The sequence below is a fragment of the Saimiri boliviensis genome, chromosome 14 (genome assembly GCF_048565385.1).
Source record: "Saimiri boliviensis isolate mSaiBol1 chromosome 14, mSaiBol1.pri, whole genome shotgun sequence".
Taxonomy (NCBI): Eukaryota; Metazoa; Chordata; class Mammalia; order Primates; family Cebidae; genus Saimiri; species Saimiri boliviensis.
Genome location: NC_133462.1, coordinates 45,718,478 through 45,737,543, shown reverse-complemented (window position 1 = coordinate 45,737,543; position 19,066 = coordinate 45,718,478). Strand labels below are relative to the sequence as shown.

Below are 19,066 nucleotides of genomic sequence, written 5' to 3'. Positions count from 1 at the left end.
CCCTGAATCATTCATGAAGGAGGCAGCTGGCCTGCGGGCTGGGATGGGGGACAGGGAGGAGAAGAGACGGAGGCTGGGCCCTGTTCACTCAGTCAACCAGGTGCCCACAGGACCCCCTGGTGTTCTGCATGTGGCGGCTGACCTGTACATTGCTGGGCCCTCAGCCATGGTTACTGTCAGGCCAACCCAGGGAGGACAGTGGTTTCAGGTGACCTGGGTAGGGGAGGTTCCTGGGACCAGGCCGCCATTGCAATAACCAAGGTCCTGCTTGTACCTGCCAGCACCCTCTAAGCTTCAGGTGCTGGGGTGGGGCTGAGGGGTGGCCCCAAAGAAAGACATCCACGTCTTAAACCCAGGAACCCATGAGCAAGGCTTCATTTGGAAGACCAGTCTTTGAAGATACCATTCAGTGTGCTGAGCTGAGATCATCCTGGAGCCCCAGGTGGACCCGAAATCCCGGGATTTGATTTTTTTTTTTTTTTTTTTTTTTTTTTGAGACGGAGTTTCACTCTTGTTACCCAGGCTGGAGTGCAATGGCGCGATCTCGGCTCACCACAACCTCCCCCTCCTGGGTTCAGGCAATTCTCCTGCCTCAGCCTCCCGAGTAGCTGGGATTACAGGCACGCGCCACCATGCCCAGCTAATTTTTTGTATTTTTAGTAGAGACGGGGTTTCACCATGTTGACCAGGATGGTCTCGATCTCTTGACCTCGTGATCCACCTGCCTCGGCCTCCCAAAGTGCTGGGATTACAGGCTTGAGCCACCGCGCCCGGCTTGTTTTGTTTTTTGTCACCCAGGCTGGAGTGCAGTGGCGTGATCTTGGCTCATTGCAACCTCTGCCCCTCGGGTTCAAGCAAATCTCCTGCCTTAGCCTCCCGAGGAGCTGGGATTACAGGCATCTGCCACCATGCCCAGCTAATTTTTGTAGTTTTTTTTTTTTTTTTTTTTTTAGAGACAGGGTTTCACTATCTTGGCCAGGCTAGTCTCAAACTCCTGACCTCATGATACACCCACCTCGGCCCCCCAAAGTGTGGGTGAGCCACCTCACCTGGCCCTAATTTTTGTATTTTTAGTAGACACAGGGGTTTTGAAACATTGGCCAGGCTGGTTTCAAACCTTTGGCCTCAGGTGATCTGCCCACCTGGCTCTACCAAAGTACTGGGATTACAGGCGTGAGCCACTGTCCCAGCCAAGTATTTATTTATTTATTTAGAGATGGGGTCTCTCTCTGTTCCTCAGGCTGGAGTGCAAGGGCCTGATCTCGGCTCACTGCAACCCCCCACCCCCTCCAATTCAAGCAATTCTCTGCTGCAGGCTCCCAAGCAGCTGGGATTACAGGTGCCCACCACCACACCCGGCTAATTTTTTTTGTATATTTAGTAGAGACGGTGTTTCACCATTTTGGCCAGGCTGATCTTGAACTCCTGACCTCATGATCCGCTTGCCTCGGCCTTCCAAAGTGCTGGGATTACAGGCACGAGGCACCGCACGCAATCGATTTTTCTATTTTTAGTAGAGACCAGGATTCACTATGTTGACCAGGCTGGTCTCAAACTCCTGGTCTCAAAAGATGCTCCTGCGTTGGCCTCCCAGAGTGCTGGAATTACAGGTGTTTTGTTTTCTTGAGATGCAGTTTCACTCTTATTGCCTAGGCTGGAGTGCAATGGCACGATCTCAGCTCACTGCAGCCTTTGCTTCCCGGGTTCAAGCGATTCTCCTGGCTCAGCCTCCCGAGTAGCTGGAATTACAGGCATGCGCCATCATGCCCGGCTAAGTTTTGTATTTTTAGTAGAGATGGGGTGTTGCTATCTTGGTCAGGCTGTTCTTGAACTGGTAACCTCAGGTGATCTGCCTGCCTTGGCCTTCCAGAGTGCTGCGATTAGAGGTGTGAGTCACTGAGCCGGGCCAGACCCTGTCTTTTTTTTTTTTTTTTTTTTGAGACGGAGTTTCGCTCTTGTTACCCAGGCTGGAGTGCAATGGCGCGATCTCGGCTCACCACAGCCTCTGCCTCCTGGGTTCAGTCAATTCTCCTGCCTCAGCCTCCTGAGTAGCTGTGATTACAGGCACGCACCACCATGCCCAGCTAATTTTTTGTGGTCTTGCCGGGCGCAGTGGCTCACGCCTGTAATCCCAGCACTTTGGGAGGCTGAGGCGGGTGGATCACGAGGTCGAGAGATCGAGACCATCCTGGTCAACATGGTGAAACCCCGTCTCTACTAAAAATACAAAAAATTAGCTGGGCATGGTGGCACGTGCCTGTAATCCCAGCTACTCAGGAGGCTGAGGCAGGAAAATTGCCTGAACCCAGGGGGCGGAGGTTGCGGTGAGCCTAGATCGCGCCATTGCACTCCAGCCTGGGTAAGAAGAGCGAAACTCCGTCTCAAAAAAAAGAAGAAAAAAAAAAGAAAAAGAAAAAAGGAAAAAGGAAATGGACCAGTAGTGGTGACATGGGCTTGCTGGGTAGCAGGGTGGCTTTCGGCTTTTACTTTGGGCAAGACAGGAGCCTTGGGCAGGGCAAGATTGGAAGTGAGTTTTTTTTTTTTTTTTTTGAGACGGAGTTTCGCTCTTGTTACCCAAGCTGGAGTGCAATGGCGCGATCTCAGCTCACTGCAACCTCCGCCTCCTGGGCTCAGGCAATTCTCCTGCCTCAGCCTCCTAAGTAACTGGGATTACAGGCACGCGCCACCACGCCCAGCTAGTTTTTGTATTTTTAGTAGAGATGGGGTTTCACTATGTTGACCAGGATGGTCTCGATCTCTCGACCTCGTGATCCACCCGCCTCGGCCTCCCAAAGTGCTGGGATTACAGGCTTGAGCCACCGCGCCCGGCCGGAAGTGAGTTTTAACATGATTCCACTGAGTTAGACCAGTGCTTGGAACCTGGTGGTCTCTCCCACTGTCAGCTGCCACTCAGGCCCCAGGCCCCTGCCTGTCTGCTCTCAGCGTGAGGTCCATCCCGGGCACCCCAAGAACAGACAGGGGCAGCTGGCCCTGGTGGTGTGAGGATGGGAGTCACAGGGACCGGATCCACAGGGACATTCCTGATGAGTGACCCTGGCTGCAGACGGTTCTTGGCCAGCGTCTGTTGACCGGCTGGCTCAGGCCAAAGGACCTGAACGTGCAGGGCCTCCATGGAACTCAGCAGCCACCCCTAATCCCGGCTGGAATCCTCTGGCACTGGACGCCCGGCGGGGCTCCAAGGCTACTGGGCCCACGCCAGGTCCCGGCCTGACTCCACGCAGCGCTGCCGGAGGAAAACACGCTGGAGAGGCCGGGCGCTGGGCTCGCCTGGGTTTGGGGAAACAAGAAGAATGTCCCGTCTTCTCCCTCTGTAGGTGATGCTAATGAAAAACCCCCTTTTCAGCATGGACTAAATCCTGATAATTCCACTTAGGGACCGTCTACTCCGGGCTGGGAACTACTCCAGCTGGATGCCCACCACCTGAGGCTTCCAACCGCAGCTCTGTGTGGGTCCCGGGTGTGGAGGGCGGGGGGTCACCCACTCATAGGGCTCCCAACCTGCTGGCACAGCTCCGCCCCGCTCTTTTCTTTCTTTCTTTTTTTTTTTTTTGAGACGGAGTTTCACCCTTGTTACCCAGGCTGGAGTGCAATGGCGCGATCTCGGCTCACCGCAACCTCCGCCTCCTGGGTTCAGGCAATTCTCCTGCCTCAGCCTCCGGAGTAGCTGGGATTACAGGCATGTGCCACCATGCCCAGCTAATTTTTTGCACCATTAGTAGAGACGGGGTTTCACCATGTTGACCAGGATGGTCTCGATCTCTTGACCTCGTGATCCACCCACCTCGGCCTCCCAAAGTGCTGGGATTACAGGCTTGAGCCACCGCGCCCGGCCCTCGCCCCGCTCTTAATGCAATCAGCGCTCCCGGAAACATTAGTTCGGGGTATTTTCTGCTGCTGGGATGGTGGCCCATGAGGAGGGACTCGGCTGCTGCTGGTGACCCTGCAGGGCCCGGGCCTCAGTTTCTCCAGCCATAGGCAGGCAGCCTCAGACTGTACAAGAGGTCCAGGCCTCAGTTTCCCCAGCTGTGCGTTGTCACCCACGGACTGTGCGAGGCTGGGGCCTCGGTCTCCCCAGCTGTAGGCAGGTGGCCGTGGACTGTGTCAGGCCGGAGTCTCGGTTTCTTCAGTTGTAGGTCAGGCGGCCGCAGACTGTACAAGGTTGAGGGTCGGTTTCCCCAGCTGTAGGTTGGGCGGTGGTGGACTGTATGGGGCCTGGGCCTCAGTTCCCCCAGATGTAGGTGAGAGGCTGCAGACTGTGTGGCCTGGGTCTCAGTTTCCCTAGCTGCAGGCCGTTGGCCGCGGACTGTACAAGGTCCAGGCCTCAGTTTCCCCAGCTGTAGGCGGGCTGCCGCCCACTGTGTGAGGTCCAGGCCTCAGTTTCCCCAGCTGTAGGCGGGCAGCAGTCACTGTGAGGGACCCGGGCCTCAGTTTCTCCAGCTGCAGGCGGGCTGCCGCCCACTGTGCGAGGTCCGGGCCTCAGTTTCTCCAGCTGCAGGCGGGCTGCCGCCCACTGTGCGAGGTCCGGGCCTCAGTTTCCCTAGCTGTAGGCGGGCTGCCGCCCACTGTGCGGGGCCCGGGCCTCAGCCTCGCAGTCTCCGCAGGCCAGCTTCGCTGTTCCAGGACGAACAATGGACGATCCGGGATGACCCGGGATAATGTCGTGCCCGCAGTCTCCGTGGCTACTATGGAAACAGCCCTTGCGTGTCAGGAACGCGACGCGGTTTTCCCCTACGCGAGCGATTACCTAGACGCCAGCGCTTAGATCGAATCGGACTTTTTGGCCACGTGCCCACAAGCAATATGGAGCACGGCGGGTTTCCTGCCCGACTCCAAGATGGCGACGCGACTCCCTCTGCCCTCAAGGCCCAGGCGGATGGCTCCTGCCCACTTGCAATATGGCGGCAGCCTGGGCCAAACACGCTTCCCGCCGCCTGACTCGCCACGTACCCACTCTCAAGATGGCGTCTCCCGCAAAGCCACGCGCCAGACGACTGCTCGCTGATTGGCTCAGACGCCGTCACGTGCTCCCACCTCCTCCGAGTTTCCCCGACTCCACAGGCCGTTTCCGCCTTCGGCCTTGACGAATGATCGCCTCCCCCAATAGGCACCTGCGATTTCCCTGGGTCCCGCCCCCGAGCGGCCTTCTGGCCATTGGGAGACGCTGGCGGGGGCTTGCGGGGCTCTCCCCGCCCCTGGGCTGCGGCGGGAGCCAATGGGCAGCGCGCGCGGGGGACGTGTGCGGACGTCTCCGCCATTTTGTGAGTCTATAACTCGGAGCCGTTGGGTCGGTTCCTGCTATTCCGGCGCCTCCACTCCGTCCCCCGCGGGTCTGCTCTGTGTGCCATGGACGGGTGAGTCGCACTTCGCCCCGCGCCCCGCCGCGCTCTCTGCGCCGCAGCCCTGCCCCGGTCGCCGCGCCGGCCTCCCCGGAGCCGATCCCGCCGCCGCCCGGGCAGGAGGGGGCTGCGGGCGTTCCCCTCCCCCTCCGCGTGGCGGGCGCGGGCGCGGGGCGGGCTGGGGGCTCCCCGGGGGGTCTGGCCGCGTCCCCTTCTCACTCCCGGCCCGCTTCCGCCCCCCGCACGCCCGGTCCCGAGCGCACGCGGCAGCCCGCGCCCCTCCCCCTCCGCGCGCGGCCCCGGCGCTCCGCGTTTGCCCCGCCTCGGCGGCGCGCGCCCCTCTTCCCGCTTCCCGTCTGGCCCTCGCGCGCCCGGATGGCCCTTCCCGCCTCCCGTCCGCGCCCCTCGTGCGCCTGCGCCGACCGACGCGCGTCCTCGCTGACCTCAGCGCGCGTGCGCGGCTGTCGTCGGGGGCGCGCGCGCCTTTCCCGCCGCCGGTCCCCTGCCCTCGGCGCAGCCCCGGAAGCGCGGGCGGGGCTGGGGCGGCTGCCGGTGGGGAAGCCGGAGCCTGCGCGCTCCCCGCCCTGCCCCCCTGCGACCCTGGCGTTTTGGCGATGGCGGGGGAAAGGCGGCCGCCCGGGGCTCTGTCCTCCGCCTCGGGGTCGGGGGGCCGCTCCGGGGACTCTCCGCCTGCGCGCGGCGGCCGGGAGGAGGGGGCGGCGGGAGCCGTCCCGGGGAGGGGTCTTCCCGCTCTTGGGCTCCCTCCTGAGCCCGAATCCCGCCGAGCGCGTCCTGCTTCGCGTTCTCCTGGGACTGGGGGGCGGGAGAGGCTGGCGATGGAGGCTTCGGCTCTTTCCCGCGCTTCCGGGAGGGTTTTTTCGGCCCAGTCGCCGTTAAAAGCGCGCTGAGGACGGGTGCGGGTGGCCCTTGGTGTCCTGGCGCAGAGGCGCAGCCCTGGAGCGGGTCTGGCCTCCTCAGGACGCGTCGGAGCAGGTGGGTCCTGCCCCCGGCGAGACGGGGCTCCCCGCGTTGGGTCCCGGCCCTCCGGGCTTGGGGGTCGCACGCTCCTGGACGGAGGCTCGAGGCCCGGGGCTGCGCCTCCGGACCGACGATCCGAGGCACTGAGGTCCCTCTGGGGGTGCAGGGGCCCCACGGAAGCCGCTGGGAGCTCGGTGGGATCAGGAGCCGGCCGGGGCTGAAGGGAGGGCCCCGGGCTGCCCGGCTTCCTTCCACCTTACCTGCGGGGTGTCCTGGGGAGGGAGAGTCGGGTCGGGTGGGGCTCGGGTTGATCAGTAACCGGGGCCGTGTTCTGGTCTGGTCTGTTAATTTTTACTGCCGGTTTTCTCCCCCCCGCCCGGGCGGAAACTCCGGGCCAGGCCTGAGGCTCCAGCGTCTCCCCAGCGTTTCCATGATAGCCCTGAGTTCGCAAGGTGTCATCTAGCATCCCTTGGGGCTTCCAAGAGGGGTGGTTTTGTGTTTTCTGGAGACGGAGTTTTGCTCTCGGTGCCCAGGCTGGAGTGTTCAATGGCGAGATTACTGGCGTGTGCCACCACACCCGGATTTTTGGTAGAGACTGGGTTTCTCCGTGTTGAGGCTGGTCTCGAACTCCCGACCTCAGGTGATCCGCCTGCAGTGGCCTCAGAGTGCTGGGATTACTGGCGTTAGCCCTCTCCCTCACCTGGCCCCAAGAAAGTGTTTTTGTCTTGGGACCTGGGGCCTAGGGGCCTGGGCGGAGGGGTGCCAAAAGTCAATGGTGGCCCTTTTTCAAGTTGCAGGCAAGTGGGCAGTTCGCTTACCTGCTCTTCTGAGCTTTGTGTAGTGGGGCCTCATGCAGCCAGAGGGAGCTGTGGGGACAGCCGGCCCCTGGCGGCCCTCCTGCCTGCTGAGCGGCCCTCCTGGCTAACGTTGTCTCCTTTTTCTCTCTTTACAGCATTGTCCCAGATATAGCAGTTGGTACAAAGGTAGGTACTTCTCAACTTCGCTTCTTGCTTATGCCCCTCTGACCTTGCACGGACGCCGGGGCCGCCCTGCCAGCTCCTCTGCTGCGCTGCCTGGAGAGCGCCTTTCCATTCCTGCAATCTGGAGCTGGGTGGTAGGGTTTGAGCCCTGGGTTCTGGGTGCCCTGAGTTTTGGGTGGCTTTGATTTGGTGGTCACTCCGAAGAATCTGAGCCGCTCGAAAGCTACTGCCCTCATCGGCAGGGGCTCTGCCTACCCCAGGCCTGCTTCGGAACCTCTTCTGCCCCTTAACGCCTGAAGTTGAGCCGTTAAGTGGGATCTCTCATTTCGTGATTGCCAGGGAGAGGCTTGGTTTTGATAGGAAACGAGCTGTCTGGCTGTAGAGGGGACTGGGCAGACCCCAATGTGTTCAAGTGCCTAGGAGAGATGTCTAGTGGTTGCTCTTGACATTAAGTATTTTTTTTTTTGGATGGATTCTCTTTCTTTTATGCAGGCTGCAGTGCAGTGGCATGGTCTCTGCTCACTGCAACCTCCACGTCCTGGGTTCAAGTGATTCTTATGCCTCAATCTCCAGAGTAGGTTGGGATTACAGGTGCCCCGCCCTCATGCCTGGTTAATCTTTGCGTGTATATATATATATATATATACATATATATACATATTTTTTTTTGGTAAGATGGGGTTTCACCATGTTGGCCAGGCTGGTCTAGAACTTCTGACTTCAGCTGATCCGCCCGCCTCGGCCTCGGCCTCGGCCTCCTGTGGTACTGGGATTACAGGTGTCTGCCACCACACTTGGCTGACATTAAGTGTCTCTTGATGTTGTCTGGGTAGCACAGCAGCAAACTATCAGATGTTTGGGGTGAGAGTGGAGGTGCTGCAGCCAGGGCCAGAAGGAAGGGGTGCTGCTTCCCCATGGAGGTGAGGCCAAGGCTAAGCCTGTGAGGACAGGGGGTCAGACCCGGAGAGTAAGGTCCTGGGGAGATCAGCGGTTCTTGGGCGGGCCTGTGGTCCTGGCTCGGCCTGGGGTAGGTGGTTAACGATTCTGCTGGTTGTGGGTTGAGGGGGCTCCCAACTTCGGAGCTTGTCCCCCAAGAAAGCGTCCTGCAGGGTGAGCCCCCGGTAGCGGTGTTCTGAGCCAGCCGCCGGCTGGTTTCTGGTCAGTCAGCGGTCGTGCCTGGGCCAGGTTTCGGTTTTCCAAGTGGACTGCTGTCTTTACACGCTGCCTGTCCCGATCTTCCTGCAGATAAAACCTGTTTGTTCAGTGTGGGAGGAGGGAGAGGACTTTCATCTAAAGCGCTCGAAGCAGTCCCTGGATGTGTCTGGCTTGCAGGCAGTCCTCTTCCCTGCCTTTGTGGGGCTGCTTTCCAGCCAGAGCTTCTCTCAACTTCCCTCGAGTGGCCCTGGAGCTCTCCCCTTGTGTTCCTAGGGGGCTCGTTGGCTGGGCTGGGACGTTGAAGCCCAGCCTGGACAGGATGGAGGCCTTTGGGCTCTGGTGCAGGAAGGGGTGGCTGCCACAAGTCAGGGTGAGGGCCCCTGCTGGGTGCAGGCCCTGGGAGGTGGGCTGGGCTGAGTCCAGACCCAGGTGATCACCCCCACTACTACCAGGGAGGCCTTGGCTGACCCGAGTGCACACCTGGTCACGCTGCCCTTCAACCCAGGACAGAGCCAGCGCCTGTTGAGTGTGGAAGGACCCCGAGGGCCCATGGCCCATGCTTCGGGCCCCCAGCTGCAGACTGGGAAGTCCTGTCATTCTGTGTGCCCTGAAGGGACCCTCCTGGGGTGCCTGGTGGCCTGGCTGCAAAGGCAGTGGGGGCCTCACCAGCGCCGGCCCAGCTCCTGTCTGCTGGTTGCTGCCCTGTGGAGCTTCCAGGTGTGTCTCCCGTTCTGCCAGGGCGCCCAGGTGGGCGTGGAGTTTGCCACAGACGGTTGTATGCATGCCAGGCCACTGGCCCATGGGAATGAGATTAGGGCTCAGGCAGGCGGCCAAGAATCCGCTCAGAAAGCTCAGTCCCGCCTGCCACTCCAGCGAAAGACAGGGTCCAAGATGCCCTTCTTAAGGTCTGTGCAGTGGGCAAATGGGAACCGCATGGGCGCCTGGCCACCATCCAGCTCGAGGAGGACCAGCCCTGGTGTCCTAGACAGTGGGCTTCTGGGCTTCCCTAGCCTCTCAGCTAGGGGAAGGAGAGGCAGAAGCGGCTTCCCGTGGGGGTGGCGGAGGAGGCTGTGTCTGCATCTCAGGTGCACCCTGCCTCCCGGTCCTGGCACACCTGTGTTTTCTGGTGGCTCTGACCCCTTTCTCCTGTGACTACACAGCCCCACCTCGTGCTCACAGACACAAGGAGAGGGCTCAAGGGTCTGTTTTCGGCATTCGGCTTGTGTCGGGCCGGAACGTCAGAGCTGCCCTGACAGTGGTGACGGTTCATTCTTTGACCCTGAAGCCTGGGGGACGTCATTTGGGTGGGTGCAGGGCCCGCGAGGCCTGAGTGATGCTGGTTCCGGCTCTGGCTTCTCCATTGCTTGTTGAGTGTCGCCCTTGGGTGCTTATGGGATTGGCCTGGGGGCTCAGGGCAGCAGTCACAGGTTTCATCCTCAGGTCCTTTCTGTCCTCTTTGGGCAGGTACTGGGGGCTCTGCAGGCTCTCGGGGAGCCTTCCTTCCAAGAGTTTTCGAGCCGGGGCCAGGGCAGGACTGGAGCAGAGCATGGTGGGGGGAGGTAGCCTTAAGAAAAGACCATCCAGAGGCACGTGTGGGGAGGGCATCTTGGGAGCACTTCCTCGACCAGGTATGGGGGCATGTGGAGCTGAGGCTGTCTGGGGACAGGGCAGGACGGCCACTGGTTCCTCCTTTTGCCGTGGCCCCGGGCCCCTCAGCAGGTGGGGGCAGGCTCTTGGCCTGGCGCCTGATTTGGGAGATGGCCCTTTTCTGGGGGGCCCGGGCGCTGCCTTCAGGCTGGCTTTGCAGGCTAACCTCCTGAGCTCCAAGGTCCTCAGACCCGAGCTTTGTTTTCTGTGTAACTAAGGGCGTAACCACCGTCTGCTCCAGTTTCACTTTTTGAATAAATGTGTCTTCAGTCCTGGCAGCAGGCGGGGCTGTCCGCCCTCCTGAGCCTAGGATCAGTCTAGCGTAATTCTTCTTAGGAGCTGATTCAGTTAGAAATGACAGGTGAACGGATGGATTTTGGAGAGAATATGGTCAGGTCAGAAGTCACGGGGCCACGGTGGAGCTCCCCCGGCCCCAGTTGTGGCCAAAATGCCAGATCACTGCACGGGGAGGCGGTGTCTAGTCCTTGAGTGTGCTGAGGTGGGGGTCGGGTTTCCTTAGGTGGCTGGAACAGGAGAAGCTCCTGCGAGAGCAGAGGCGGCGGCACTGTGGTTTTGTTCTCCTGTGAGGCCGCCCGGAATGAGGACGGCTGCCCATCCTGCCACGCGGGGGCCTGTCTTTTCCTGCTGGGGAGGTTGGCTCCATGGAGCGGGTCCCCTCCCTCCTGATGGGTGGCCGAGGCCCCAGGCCTTGCGCCCAGGGCGGCCAGCAGCTCGGTGAGGCCGCGTCCACAGCGGAGTTGGCTGTGGGGTGGTGTACTCTGTGCTTTCAGTAGCTGAGACCCTCCCCACCCTATGCTGAGTGCCCCAGGGCTTCTGGAATTTGGAGAAAGGAGTGATGTCTTGGGATTGTGGGACTGGGGTGCTGGCGTGTCTGGGCTGGGGGTGTTTCTGGACACAGCCGGGGTCTGCGCTGGGAGGCCCCCTGCTGTGGAAGGTTTGGGGCGGGGTGTGGGGTGTCTGGCCTGGTGGGAAGTGCGGCTCACCTCGTCCCTTCTCTTGCAGCGGGGATCTGACGAGCTTTTCTCTACTTGTGTCACCAACGGACCGTTTATCATGAGCAGCAACTCAGCGTCTGCAGGTAACGTCCGGACTTGTCCCAGGGAAAGGCCCGTGGGTGTCCTTCCCGGGAACAAGGTTACGTTCTTGTTCTGGGACTCTCCCTTCCGTCTGTAACTGCAGAGGCCTGTGGTCCCCACGGCAGGTCCGGTGTGAAGTTCTCTGCTGCAGAGGATTCCGGGGAGGCGCTGGGTGGTCCAGGCTGGCACTTGGGCCTGTGGGGTGTTGCCAGGAAGGAGCGGGAGAGCTGACCATGCCGGCTTCGGCCTTGTGCTGCTGGTTCACACACAGCCTCCTGGGGCTTGGAGTCGGGCTGTGTAGCAGGCAGGGGTCTGGGGGGGCAGTGGGGACCTCTGCGGGGGTCACTCCTGCGAGTTGGTGCCTGCATCTCACGGCACCCCGTTTTCAGCAAATGGAAATGACAGCAAGAAGTTCAAAGGTGACAGCAGAAGTGCCGGCGTCCCCTCCAGAGTGATCCACATTCGGAAGCTCCCCATCGACGTCACCGAAGGGGAGGTCATTTCCCTGGGGCTGCCCTTCGGGAAGGTCACCAATCTGCTGATGTTAAAGGGGAAAAACCAGGTACCTGAGCCCTGGGGCACCATGGGTGGGGCAGGTAGGACGAGGAGGGCCCGTCCGGCGCTCACTGTGTCCCCCCCCAGGCCTTCATCGAGATGAACACGGAGGAGGCTGCCAACACCATGGTCAACTACTACACCTCCGTGACACCCGTGCTGCGCGGCCAGCCCATCTACATCCAGTTCTCCAATCACAAGGAGCTGAAGACCGACAGCTCTCCCAACCAGGCGGTGCGTGGCTGCGGCAGACCCTACCAGCCCGGGGCCCCGGGGGCGGGCCGGGCCGTGGGGGCCGGGGCCTCACGCGGTGCCTCCCACAGCGCGCCCAGGCGGCCCTGCAGGCCGTGAACTCGGTCCAGTCGGGGAACCTGGCCCTGGCTGCCTCGGCAGCTGCTGTGGACGCGGGGATGGTGATGGCTGGGCAGAGCCCTGTGCTGAGGATCATCGTGGAGAACCTCTTCTACCCGGTGACCCTGGATGTGCTGCACCAGGTGAGCTGGCCCCGCCACTGTCGGGGCAGCACGGGGTGGGCCGGGCCGGGCTGGAGCTCATGCTGTGGCCCTGGCCCCTGCAGATTTTCTCCAAGTTCGGCACGGTGTTGAAGATCATCACCTTCACCAAGAACAACCAGTTCCAGGCCCTGCTGCAGTATGCGGACCCTGTGAGCGCCCAGCACGCCAAGCTGGTGAGTGGGGCTCTCGGGACGGTGCCCGCCCTGGCCCGCCGTGGCTCGCTCACGCCGCCCCTCTCCTCAGTCTCTGGACGGGCAGAACATCTACAACGCCTGCTGCACGCTCCGCATCGACTTCTCCAAGCTCACCAGCCTCAACGTCAAGTACAACAACGACAAGAGCCGCGACTACACGCGCCCAGACCTGCCCTCCGGGGACAGCCAGCCCTCGCTGGACCAGACCATGGCCGCGGCCTTCGGTAAGGGGCTGCCCGATGGGGCGCTAGGTGTGTGGAGCGGTCTGTAGAGGTGGCTCAGCGCGGAGCCCCCGCGGCACGGGCCCGGCCCTGCACCAGGGAGATGCGCCCGCTGTTCTCTGCACGGCCAGCACAGCACGGTCCGGTGCCCCCCCACGTCGGGACCCCGGCCCCCCCAGAGCGGCGGATCTGCCCGCGAAGGCTCTGCCGGGGCCGCCCACCCCGCAGCACAGGGCCCGCTCGCGGTGGAGGTGGTGGGTGCGATGATTAGTGTCTCATTTATTTCTAGGTGCACCTGGTATAATCTCAGCCTCTCCGTATGCAGGAGCTGGTTTCCCTCCCACCTTTGCCATTCCTCAAGCAGCAGGTATTCAAACGCTTGGTCTTGGTTCCCCAGCGACTGCATGCCCACACCACCTTCCCGGGCAGCTCCGCGTCCACGGCAGCAGCCTGGGCGGACTGGGCACTCGAGTGCCAGGTCGGGGCCCTTCCCGGGAGAGGGGACGCCACGTCCACAGAGCAGGCTCGGACAGGGCAGTGTAGGACAGGGCCGCCGAGGCCCGCGTGGGACGGCACCAGCCGGAAGCCACTAACCGCGCAGTCTTTGTGGTCTGGTTCCCTTCAAGCACCTCCGGGCGAGCGCGAGGACGGCCAGTGGTTGGAGGGCTGTGTCCCTAGTAGTTGAATTTGAGTGGCCTGGTAAGCGCGCGGCCCGAGGCTGAGGCGCATGACCGGCGGCGGGACGTGTGTGCTGGCCGCCCTCCTGCTTCCCTTCCGGGACCGGGCCGCCGAGTGCTGGCCGTGGACGGAGCAGCGCGCGCGCCCCGCGGCCCTGTCTGCATGGAGGCATGGGCTCGCATGCGCGGCGGCCCCGCCGTGTCTGTGCTGGCGGAGCCGGAGCTTGTTTGTGCTGTGGGCGCATGCGGAGGAGCCCGAGCCGGGCCCGGCGCGGCCGGTGCCGAGAGGAGAGGCGGGCGCTGGTGCAGGAGCCAGCTGGTGGCTGTGCGGGGGTCGGGCGACCCCGCAGGCGCCCGGGGCAGGGCCAGAGCCCGGGCCGCTTCCGCGCGGCTCCCTGGTGCATGAGGATGGGAATGTTTGCCTGTCCCGCTCCGCGGTGGAGGGGCGCGCGGCGGCTCATCTCCCGTCCTGTCGTTCCAGGTCTCTCTGTCCCCAACGTCCACGGAGCCCTGGCCCCCCTGGCCATCCCCTCAGCGGCGGCGGCGGCTGCGGCGGCGGGCCGGATCGCCATTCCGGGCCTGGCCGGGGCAGGCAATTCCGTGTTACTGGTCAGCAACCTCAACCCGGAGGTACGTGGACCGCCTCCGCGCGTGCGCGAGGGGTGTGGGGCGCGGTCTCGGGCCCCGGAGCCGTCTCTGCACCTCCGTCCCCGCAGCCCGTCTGCTGCGGCGCGCTGGAGACCACCTCTCCCAAGATGACTTTGAGTTTTCCCGTTTTCCTTCGTTACCATCTTGGTTTGCGCTTCCGATTCTATGACACGCGGAAGGAAATCGTTTGTTTCCCCGAGGCGTTGTAAATGCCTCGGAGCCGAGCGGGGTGCACGTCCGACAGCCGCGGCAGGGTAGCGTGTGGGGTGTGCACGTGTCACGTTAACTCCCGGACCTACCCGGGACTTGTCAGAAGGGTTCAAGTCCCCTTGGGGAGAGTTTGGGTGAAACCAGGCTCAGGATACGGAACTCCCGGTGGATGGGACCCCCGTGGAATCTGCATTTCGGGCTGCTCTGTGGTTCTAGCACCTCCTGCGATTTTCTCAGGCGGTGCCCACCCTGGCCCTCCCTCGCGGGGGCACGGGGCGCACTCCCTGCCTCTGCCTGTCACCCCGAGCCCGGCACTGTCCTTCCAGTTCCTCCCGAGCCGGAGGACCCACGGCAAGGCCGCGCACTAACAGCCTCGATCTCCTTCACGCCCGTGATGGTCGTTAGAGACTCGGGTGCCGCGGCTGCGGGAGACGGTGCTGCTGCGGGGCCCGGCGGAGGCGGCCGGGGTGGGGCTGCGCCCGCACGAATGCGGCTTCCCGGGGCGCGGTTGGGGTCAGGCTTCGGGGAGCCCCTCAGCAGTGCCGTCTCCGCCGCGTGTGAGTGAAGGTGCTTTTCTGCCCGTGTGCCCCTCGCGGTAAACCTGTAACTGGAATGTGTGTGGAGTGTGGCTGATGGAACACTACCTGATTTTCTTACGTATTTACTGACCTGTGTTTTTTTGCTACTTTTTTTCTTTTCTCCCCTTCCCCTTTCCCAATTTTTTTTCTTGCCCTGATCCGGAATTTCTTTGCCAACTGACTGCACGGTACTTCTGCTTCCTGTTGTTGCTTGAAACAAAACAAAAACATAAACAAATAAAAAACCAAAAATTCCCCCTCAAACCCTGCTCTCCGGAAACCAACCTGCCCTTGAATATTAACATCCTGACAACTTCATCATCCATCAACCACTGCACGCCTGCGGGGACTGTCTTCCTCGTGTGGACGATTGGCAACTCGCCCCCCTTGACCTCTCCCTCTCCCCTGTCCCTCCGCTGCCTTGCTCTGCTGTCTCTAAAGAGAGTCACACCCCAAAGCCTCTTTATTCTTTTCGGTATGTTATCATTCACACTTTTATTACCTTGTTTTCGTTTAATTGAGATGATGTTTATGCCCTGAGACCTATTATGAGATTGCGGTCTGGCACCCCGATGCTGTCCCCGCGGCATCCGCTCCTTTTACGGTTTGCTTTCGGTTTGCGTATTTTACTTGGTCCCGTAGATACGTACGCATGGTTTATCGCCCTGCATGCTTTTCAGAGCTAGACCTGTCGGTGGCATGCTCCCGTGGCCACCCGCTGGCAGCCTGCCTGTCCTGGATGCTATGACTGCTCAACGGAGCTGCTCCCGTTAGGGTCCCCGTGGCTGCGAGACGCAGCTCCGCAGTGGCCGATAAAGCAAACCCGGCCGGGCTGAGCCGGGCCTTGTGGGGGTGCGTGGGGTCTCGGGGCTGATGGGGACACGGGAGGGGCGGGCGGCAGGCGACTCAGGCCTCGTCCCTGGGCTTTTGAAGGCGTCTACGGTGACGTGCAGCGTGTGAAGATCCTGTTCAACAAGAAGGAGAACGCCCTGGTGCAGATGGCGGACGGCAACCAGGCCCAGCTGGGTGAGGCCGGGGTGCCCTGTGGGGGGGTGGGGGCGGCCCAGTTGGGTGAGAGGCGGGGTGCCCTGTGGGGGCGTGGGGGCGGCCCAGTTGGGCGAGAGGCGGGGTGGGGGCCTTGGGCCGCACTCCCTCTCGGACTCTGGGTCACGTGGCTGCCGCCGCCCCCAGCCATGAGCCACCTGAATGGGCACAAGCTGCACGGGAAGCCGATCCGCATCACACTCTCGAAGCACCAGAATGTGCAGCTTCCCCGCGAGGGCCAAGAGGACCAGGGCCTGACCAAGGACTACGGCAACTCGCCCCTGCACCGCTTCAAGAAGCCGGGCTCCAAGAACTTCCAGAACATATTCCCGCCCTCGGCCACCCTGCACCTCTCCAACATCCCGTGAGTGCCGGGCGGGGGCTGTGCTCGGCTGCCTTAACGGCTTGATGCCCGGGCTTCGGGGTTTCCAGGGCACGTTGGGTGGCTCTCATCCGAAACTTGACGGAGGACTCCAAGGCCTGAAGCCTGAACAGAGGGATGCGCAAAGGAGAGGATCGTTGGAGCCCTGGGGTTTGGGCTTTTTGGCTTAGGGAGGTGACACTCTGCTGTGAGAGTAGGTAACGCGTACCTGCACACTTGCAGCCCTGTGTGAGCCGTGCAGGGCATCGCTTGAGCCCAGGAGTTCAGGACTGACCTGAGCAGTCACGTGAGACCTCTGTCTCTGCAAGAAAGATGGGTTGACATTAGCCAGAAGTGGTGGTGCCAGTCTCAGGTCCCACCTATCTGGGAGGCTGAGATGGCAGGGTTCACTTTGAGCTCCGGAGGCAGAGGTCGCCGTGAGCTGTGGTTATACCGCTGCACTCAGGCTGGGGGACCAAGTAAGACCCGAGGCCCTGTCTCTGAAAAATGGGTAATGCAAGTACTAGGAGATTCAGGTGCATCTGACCCGAAGCCTGTCAGAAGTACCGTTTAACCCGCAGGAAGCCCTCTCGTATTTAACGTGTTACGGGGCCTGCCAGAGTGGTCAGCACCTGTCATCACATTATTCTGGGAGGCCAAGGTGGGATTTCCTCAGCCAGGGCTGTGAACCCAGCCTGGGCAACATGGTGAAACCCTGTCTCCTTAAAAACAAAAGCTTAGGTGTGGTGGCGAATGCCTGTAGTCCTAGCTACTCGGGAGTCTGAGGCAGGGGAATGACTTGAACCCGAGAGCTGAGATCGCACCACTGCATGCCAGCGAGGTGACATGAGTGAGAGTCCGCCTCAAAAAAATAATAATGGAGGAACCTGGGGTTCTGTTTGTGCAAAGCTGTCAATGTCTGGTTTCGTTAGAAGTTGCTTCAGATCATTGTGGACATGGTTTGATGCCCCGTTTCTGGGCCCCTAAAAGGCCCCATGCCTTCCTGGCCGCTCTGAGAACTGGAGCCTGGAGAAAGCCCCGGGCTCAGGCCTCTCTCCTCCCGCAGGCCCTCCGTGTCCGAGGAAGATCTCAAGGTCCTCTTTTCCAGCAACGGGGGTGTCGTCAAGGGATTCAAGTTCTTCCAGTGAGTATGAGGCTGGCGCTGCCCAGCTCTCGGGCCGCCCTGGGCCGGCCTGACCCCCTGTCTTGCAGGAAGGACCGCAAGATGGCGCTGATCCAGATGGGCTCCGTGGAGGAGGCGGTCCAGGCGCTCATCGACCTGCACAACCACGACCTCGGGGAGAGCCACCACCTGCGGGTCTCCTTCTCCAAGTCCACCATCTAGGGCACGAGCCCCCACGGCTGGGCCCCCTGGCGACAACTTCCATCATTCCAGAGAAAAGCCACTTTAAAAAGCAGCTGAAGTGACCTTAACAGACCAGAGATTTTATTTTTTTAAAGAGAAATCAGTTTACCTGTTTTTAAAAAAATTAAATCTAGTTCACCTTGCTAACCTTGCGGTGACGGGTGACAGCTCAGGCTCTTGGTGACTGTGGCAGCGGGAGCCCTTGGGCCGTGCCTTGGTGGGGCCTGTTGGGCATGGGGCCTGCGGGTGGGCGCCCCGGCCACGACTTGGCTTCCTTGTGCCTTAAAAAAAAAAAAAAAACCTGCCTTCCTGCGGCCACACGCCCACCCTGGGTATCCTGGGGTCCCAAGGGGCAGGGGTCACACTTCAGAGGAAGGCGGGGGCCCAGCAGGCTCCTGCAGGATCACGTGCCTGGGGTGTGGCAGGCTGTGTGGCTGCTGCACCCCAACCCCCAACCCCTAATCAAGCGATGTGATTTTGCCCGCCCGCGCCTGCGACCCTGCCCACGGGACCTTCCCTCTGCCCCAGGGTGCCCGCTGCCGCCTTCGGCTGCGGAGCTGTTCGTCATGATCTCTGTATTATATACTTTGCAGTTGCAGACGTCTGTGCCTAGCAATATTTCCAGTTGACCAAATATTCTAATCTTTTTTTCATTTATATGCAAAAGAAATAGTTTTAAGTAACTTTTTATAGTAAGATTATACAATGGTATGAGTGTAATCTAAACTTTCTCGTGGTATTACCTTGTATGCTGTTTTATTTTATTCCTTGTCATTAAGTCACAGGCGGGACCCAGTTTCCAGAGAGCAGGCGGGGCGCCCGGCGGGTCGGGGTCCGGTCTCCGCCCCAGCTTCAGGGAAGGGGCGCGCGCCCCCGCCTCTGGCGCCTCCGGTTGCCTTACACCACGCCTTCACCTGCAGCCGCCTCGGAAACTCGCTCTCAAGCTTTTCAGGGTTTTTTTTCCTTCCAATTTTGGACCAAAGTCTCGTTTCTGTTTGTTGCCTGTCACTGACGCTGGGACCCGGAAGGCGCGCGCCGGTCTCGACTGCGCTGTGCTCTTCCCCCGCCCCCGCGCGCCCGTCCCGGGGGCTCCCGGGGTCCCCTTTCCGCGGCGGAGAGCTAACGAGGGTGTAAATATTTATAGTTTTTTATACCTGTTGTGAGACGCGAGGGGCGGCGACGCGGTTTTTTACGGAGACGCAGATGTATATTTTGCTAGCGGCCGTTCCAGGCTCGGCCTCGCCCGCGGGGCCGCTGGGACCCCACGCACATTCCGCGGCCGTCCCGCGGGCTCGCGGCGCGGAGAACCCACGGAGACCGTCTCGCGGCCAGCTCCTCCCCCGCCTGTCGCCGTGTCCGCCGTGGGGCGGGCCGGCCCGTCTGTACTGGGACTGTCCGAATAAAGTCTTCTGTATCCACCTTCCGCCTCCGCCGCTGCTTTCCCGCCCGCCCCCGTCTCCGGACCCAATGACCGCGAGGCCGA

At 61.4% G+C, this 19,066-nt stretch overlaps 1 protein-coding gene across 2 annotated transcripts; it reads left to right on the top strand.

Annotated features, from left to right (window-relative positions):
• The first annotated feature begins 5,261 nt into the window (after positions 1-5,261).
• PTBP1 (polypyrimidine tract binding protein 1) lies at positions 5,262-18,999 on the top strand. 2 transcript variants are annotated; one of them, XM_039466027.2, is made up of 15 exons: positions 5,262-5,372; positions 7,288-7,318; positions 11,141-11,216; positions 11,604-11,776; positions 11,857-12,003; positions 12,093-12,263; positions 12,347-12,457; positions 12,528-12,702; positions 12,989-13,066; positions 13,858-14,006; positions 15,254-15,287; positions 15,746-15,838; positions 16,004-16,220; positions 17,284-17,361; positions 17,430-18,999. In XM_039466027.2, the coding sequence occupies exons 1-15, from the start codon at positions 5,365-5,367 to the stop codon at positions 17,560-17,562; spliced, it is 1,674 nt and encodes a 557-aa protein (XP_039321961.1). In that variant the 5' UTR covers positions 5,262-5,364; the 3' UTR covers positions 17,563-18,999. The 2 variants fall into 2 exon arrangements, with proteins under 2 accessions (XP_039321961.1, XP_039321962.1); XM_039466028.2 differs by lacking the exon at positions 12,989-13,066.
• Positions 19,000-19,066: the final 67 nt, after the last annotated feature.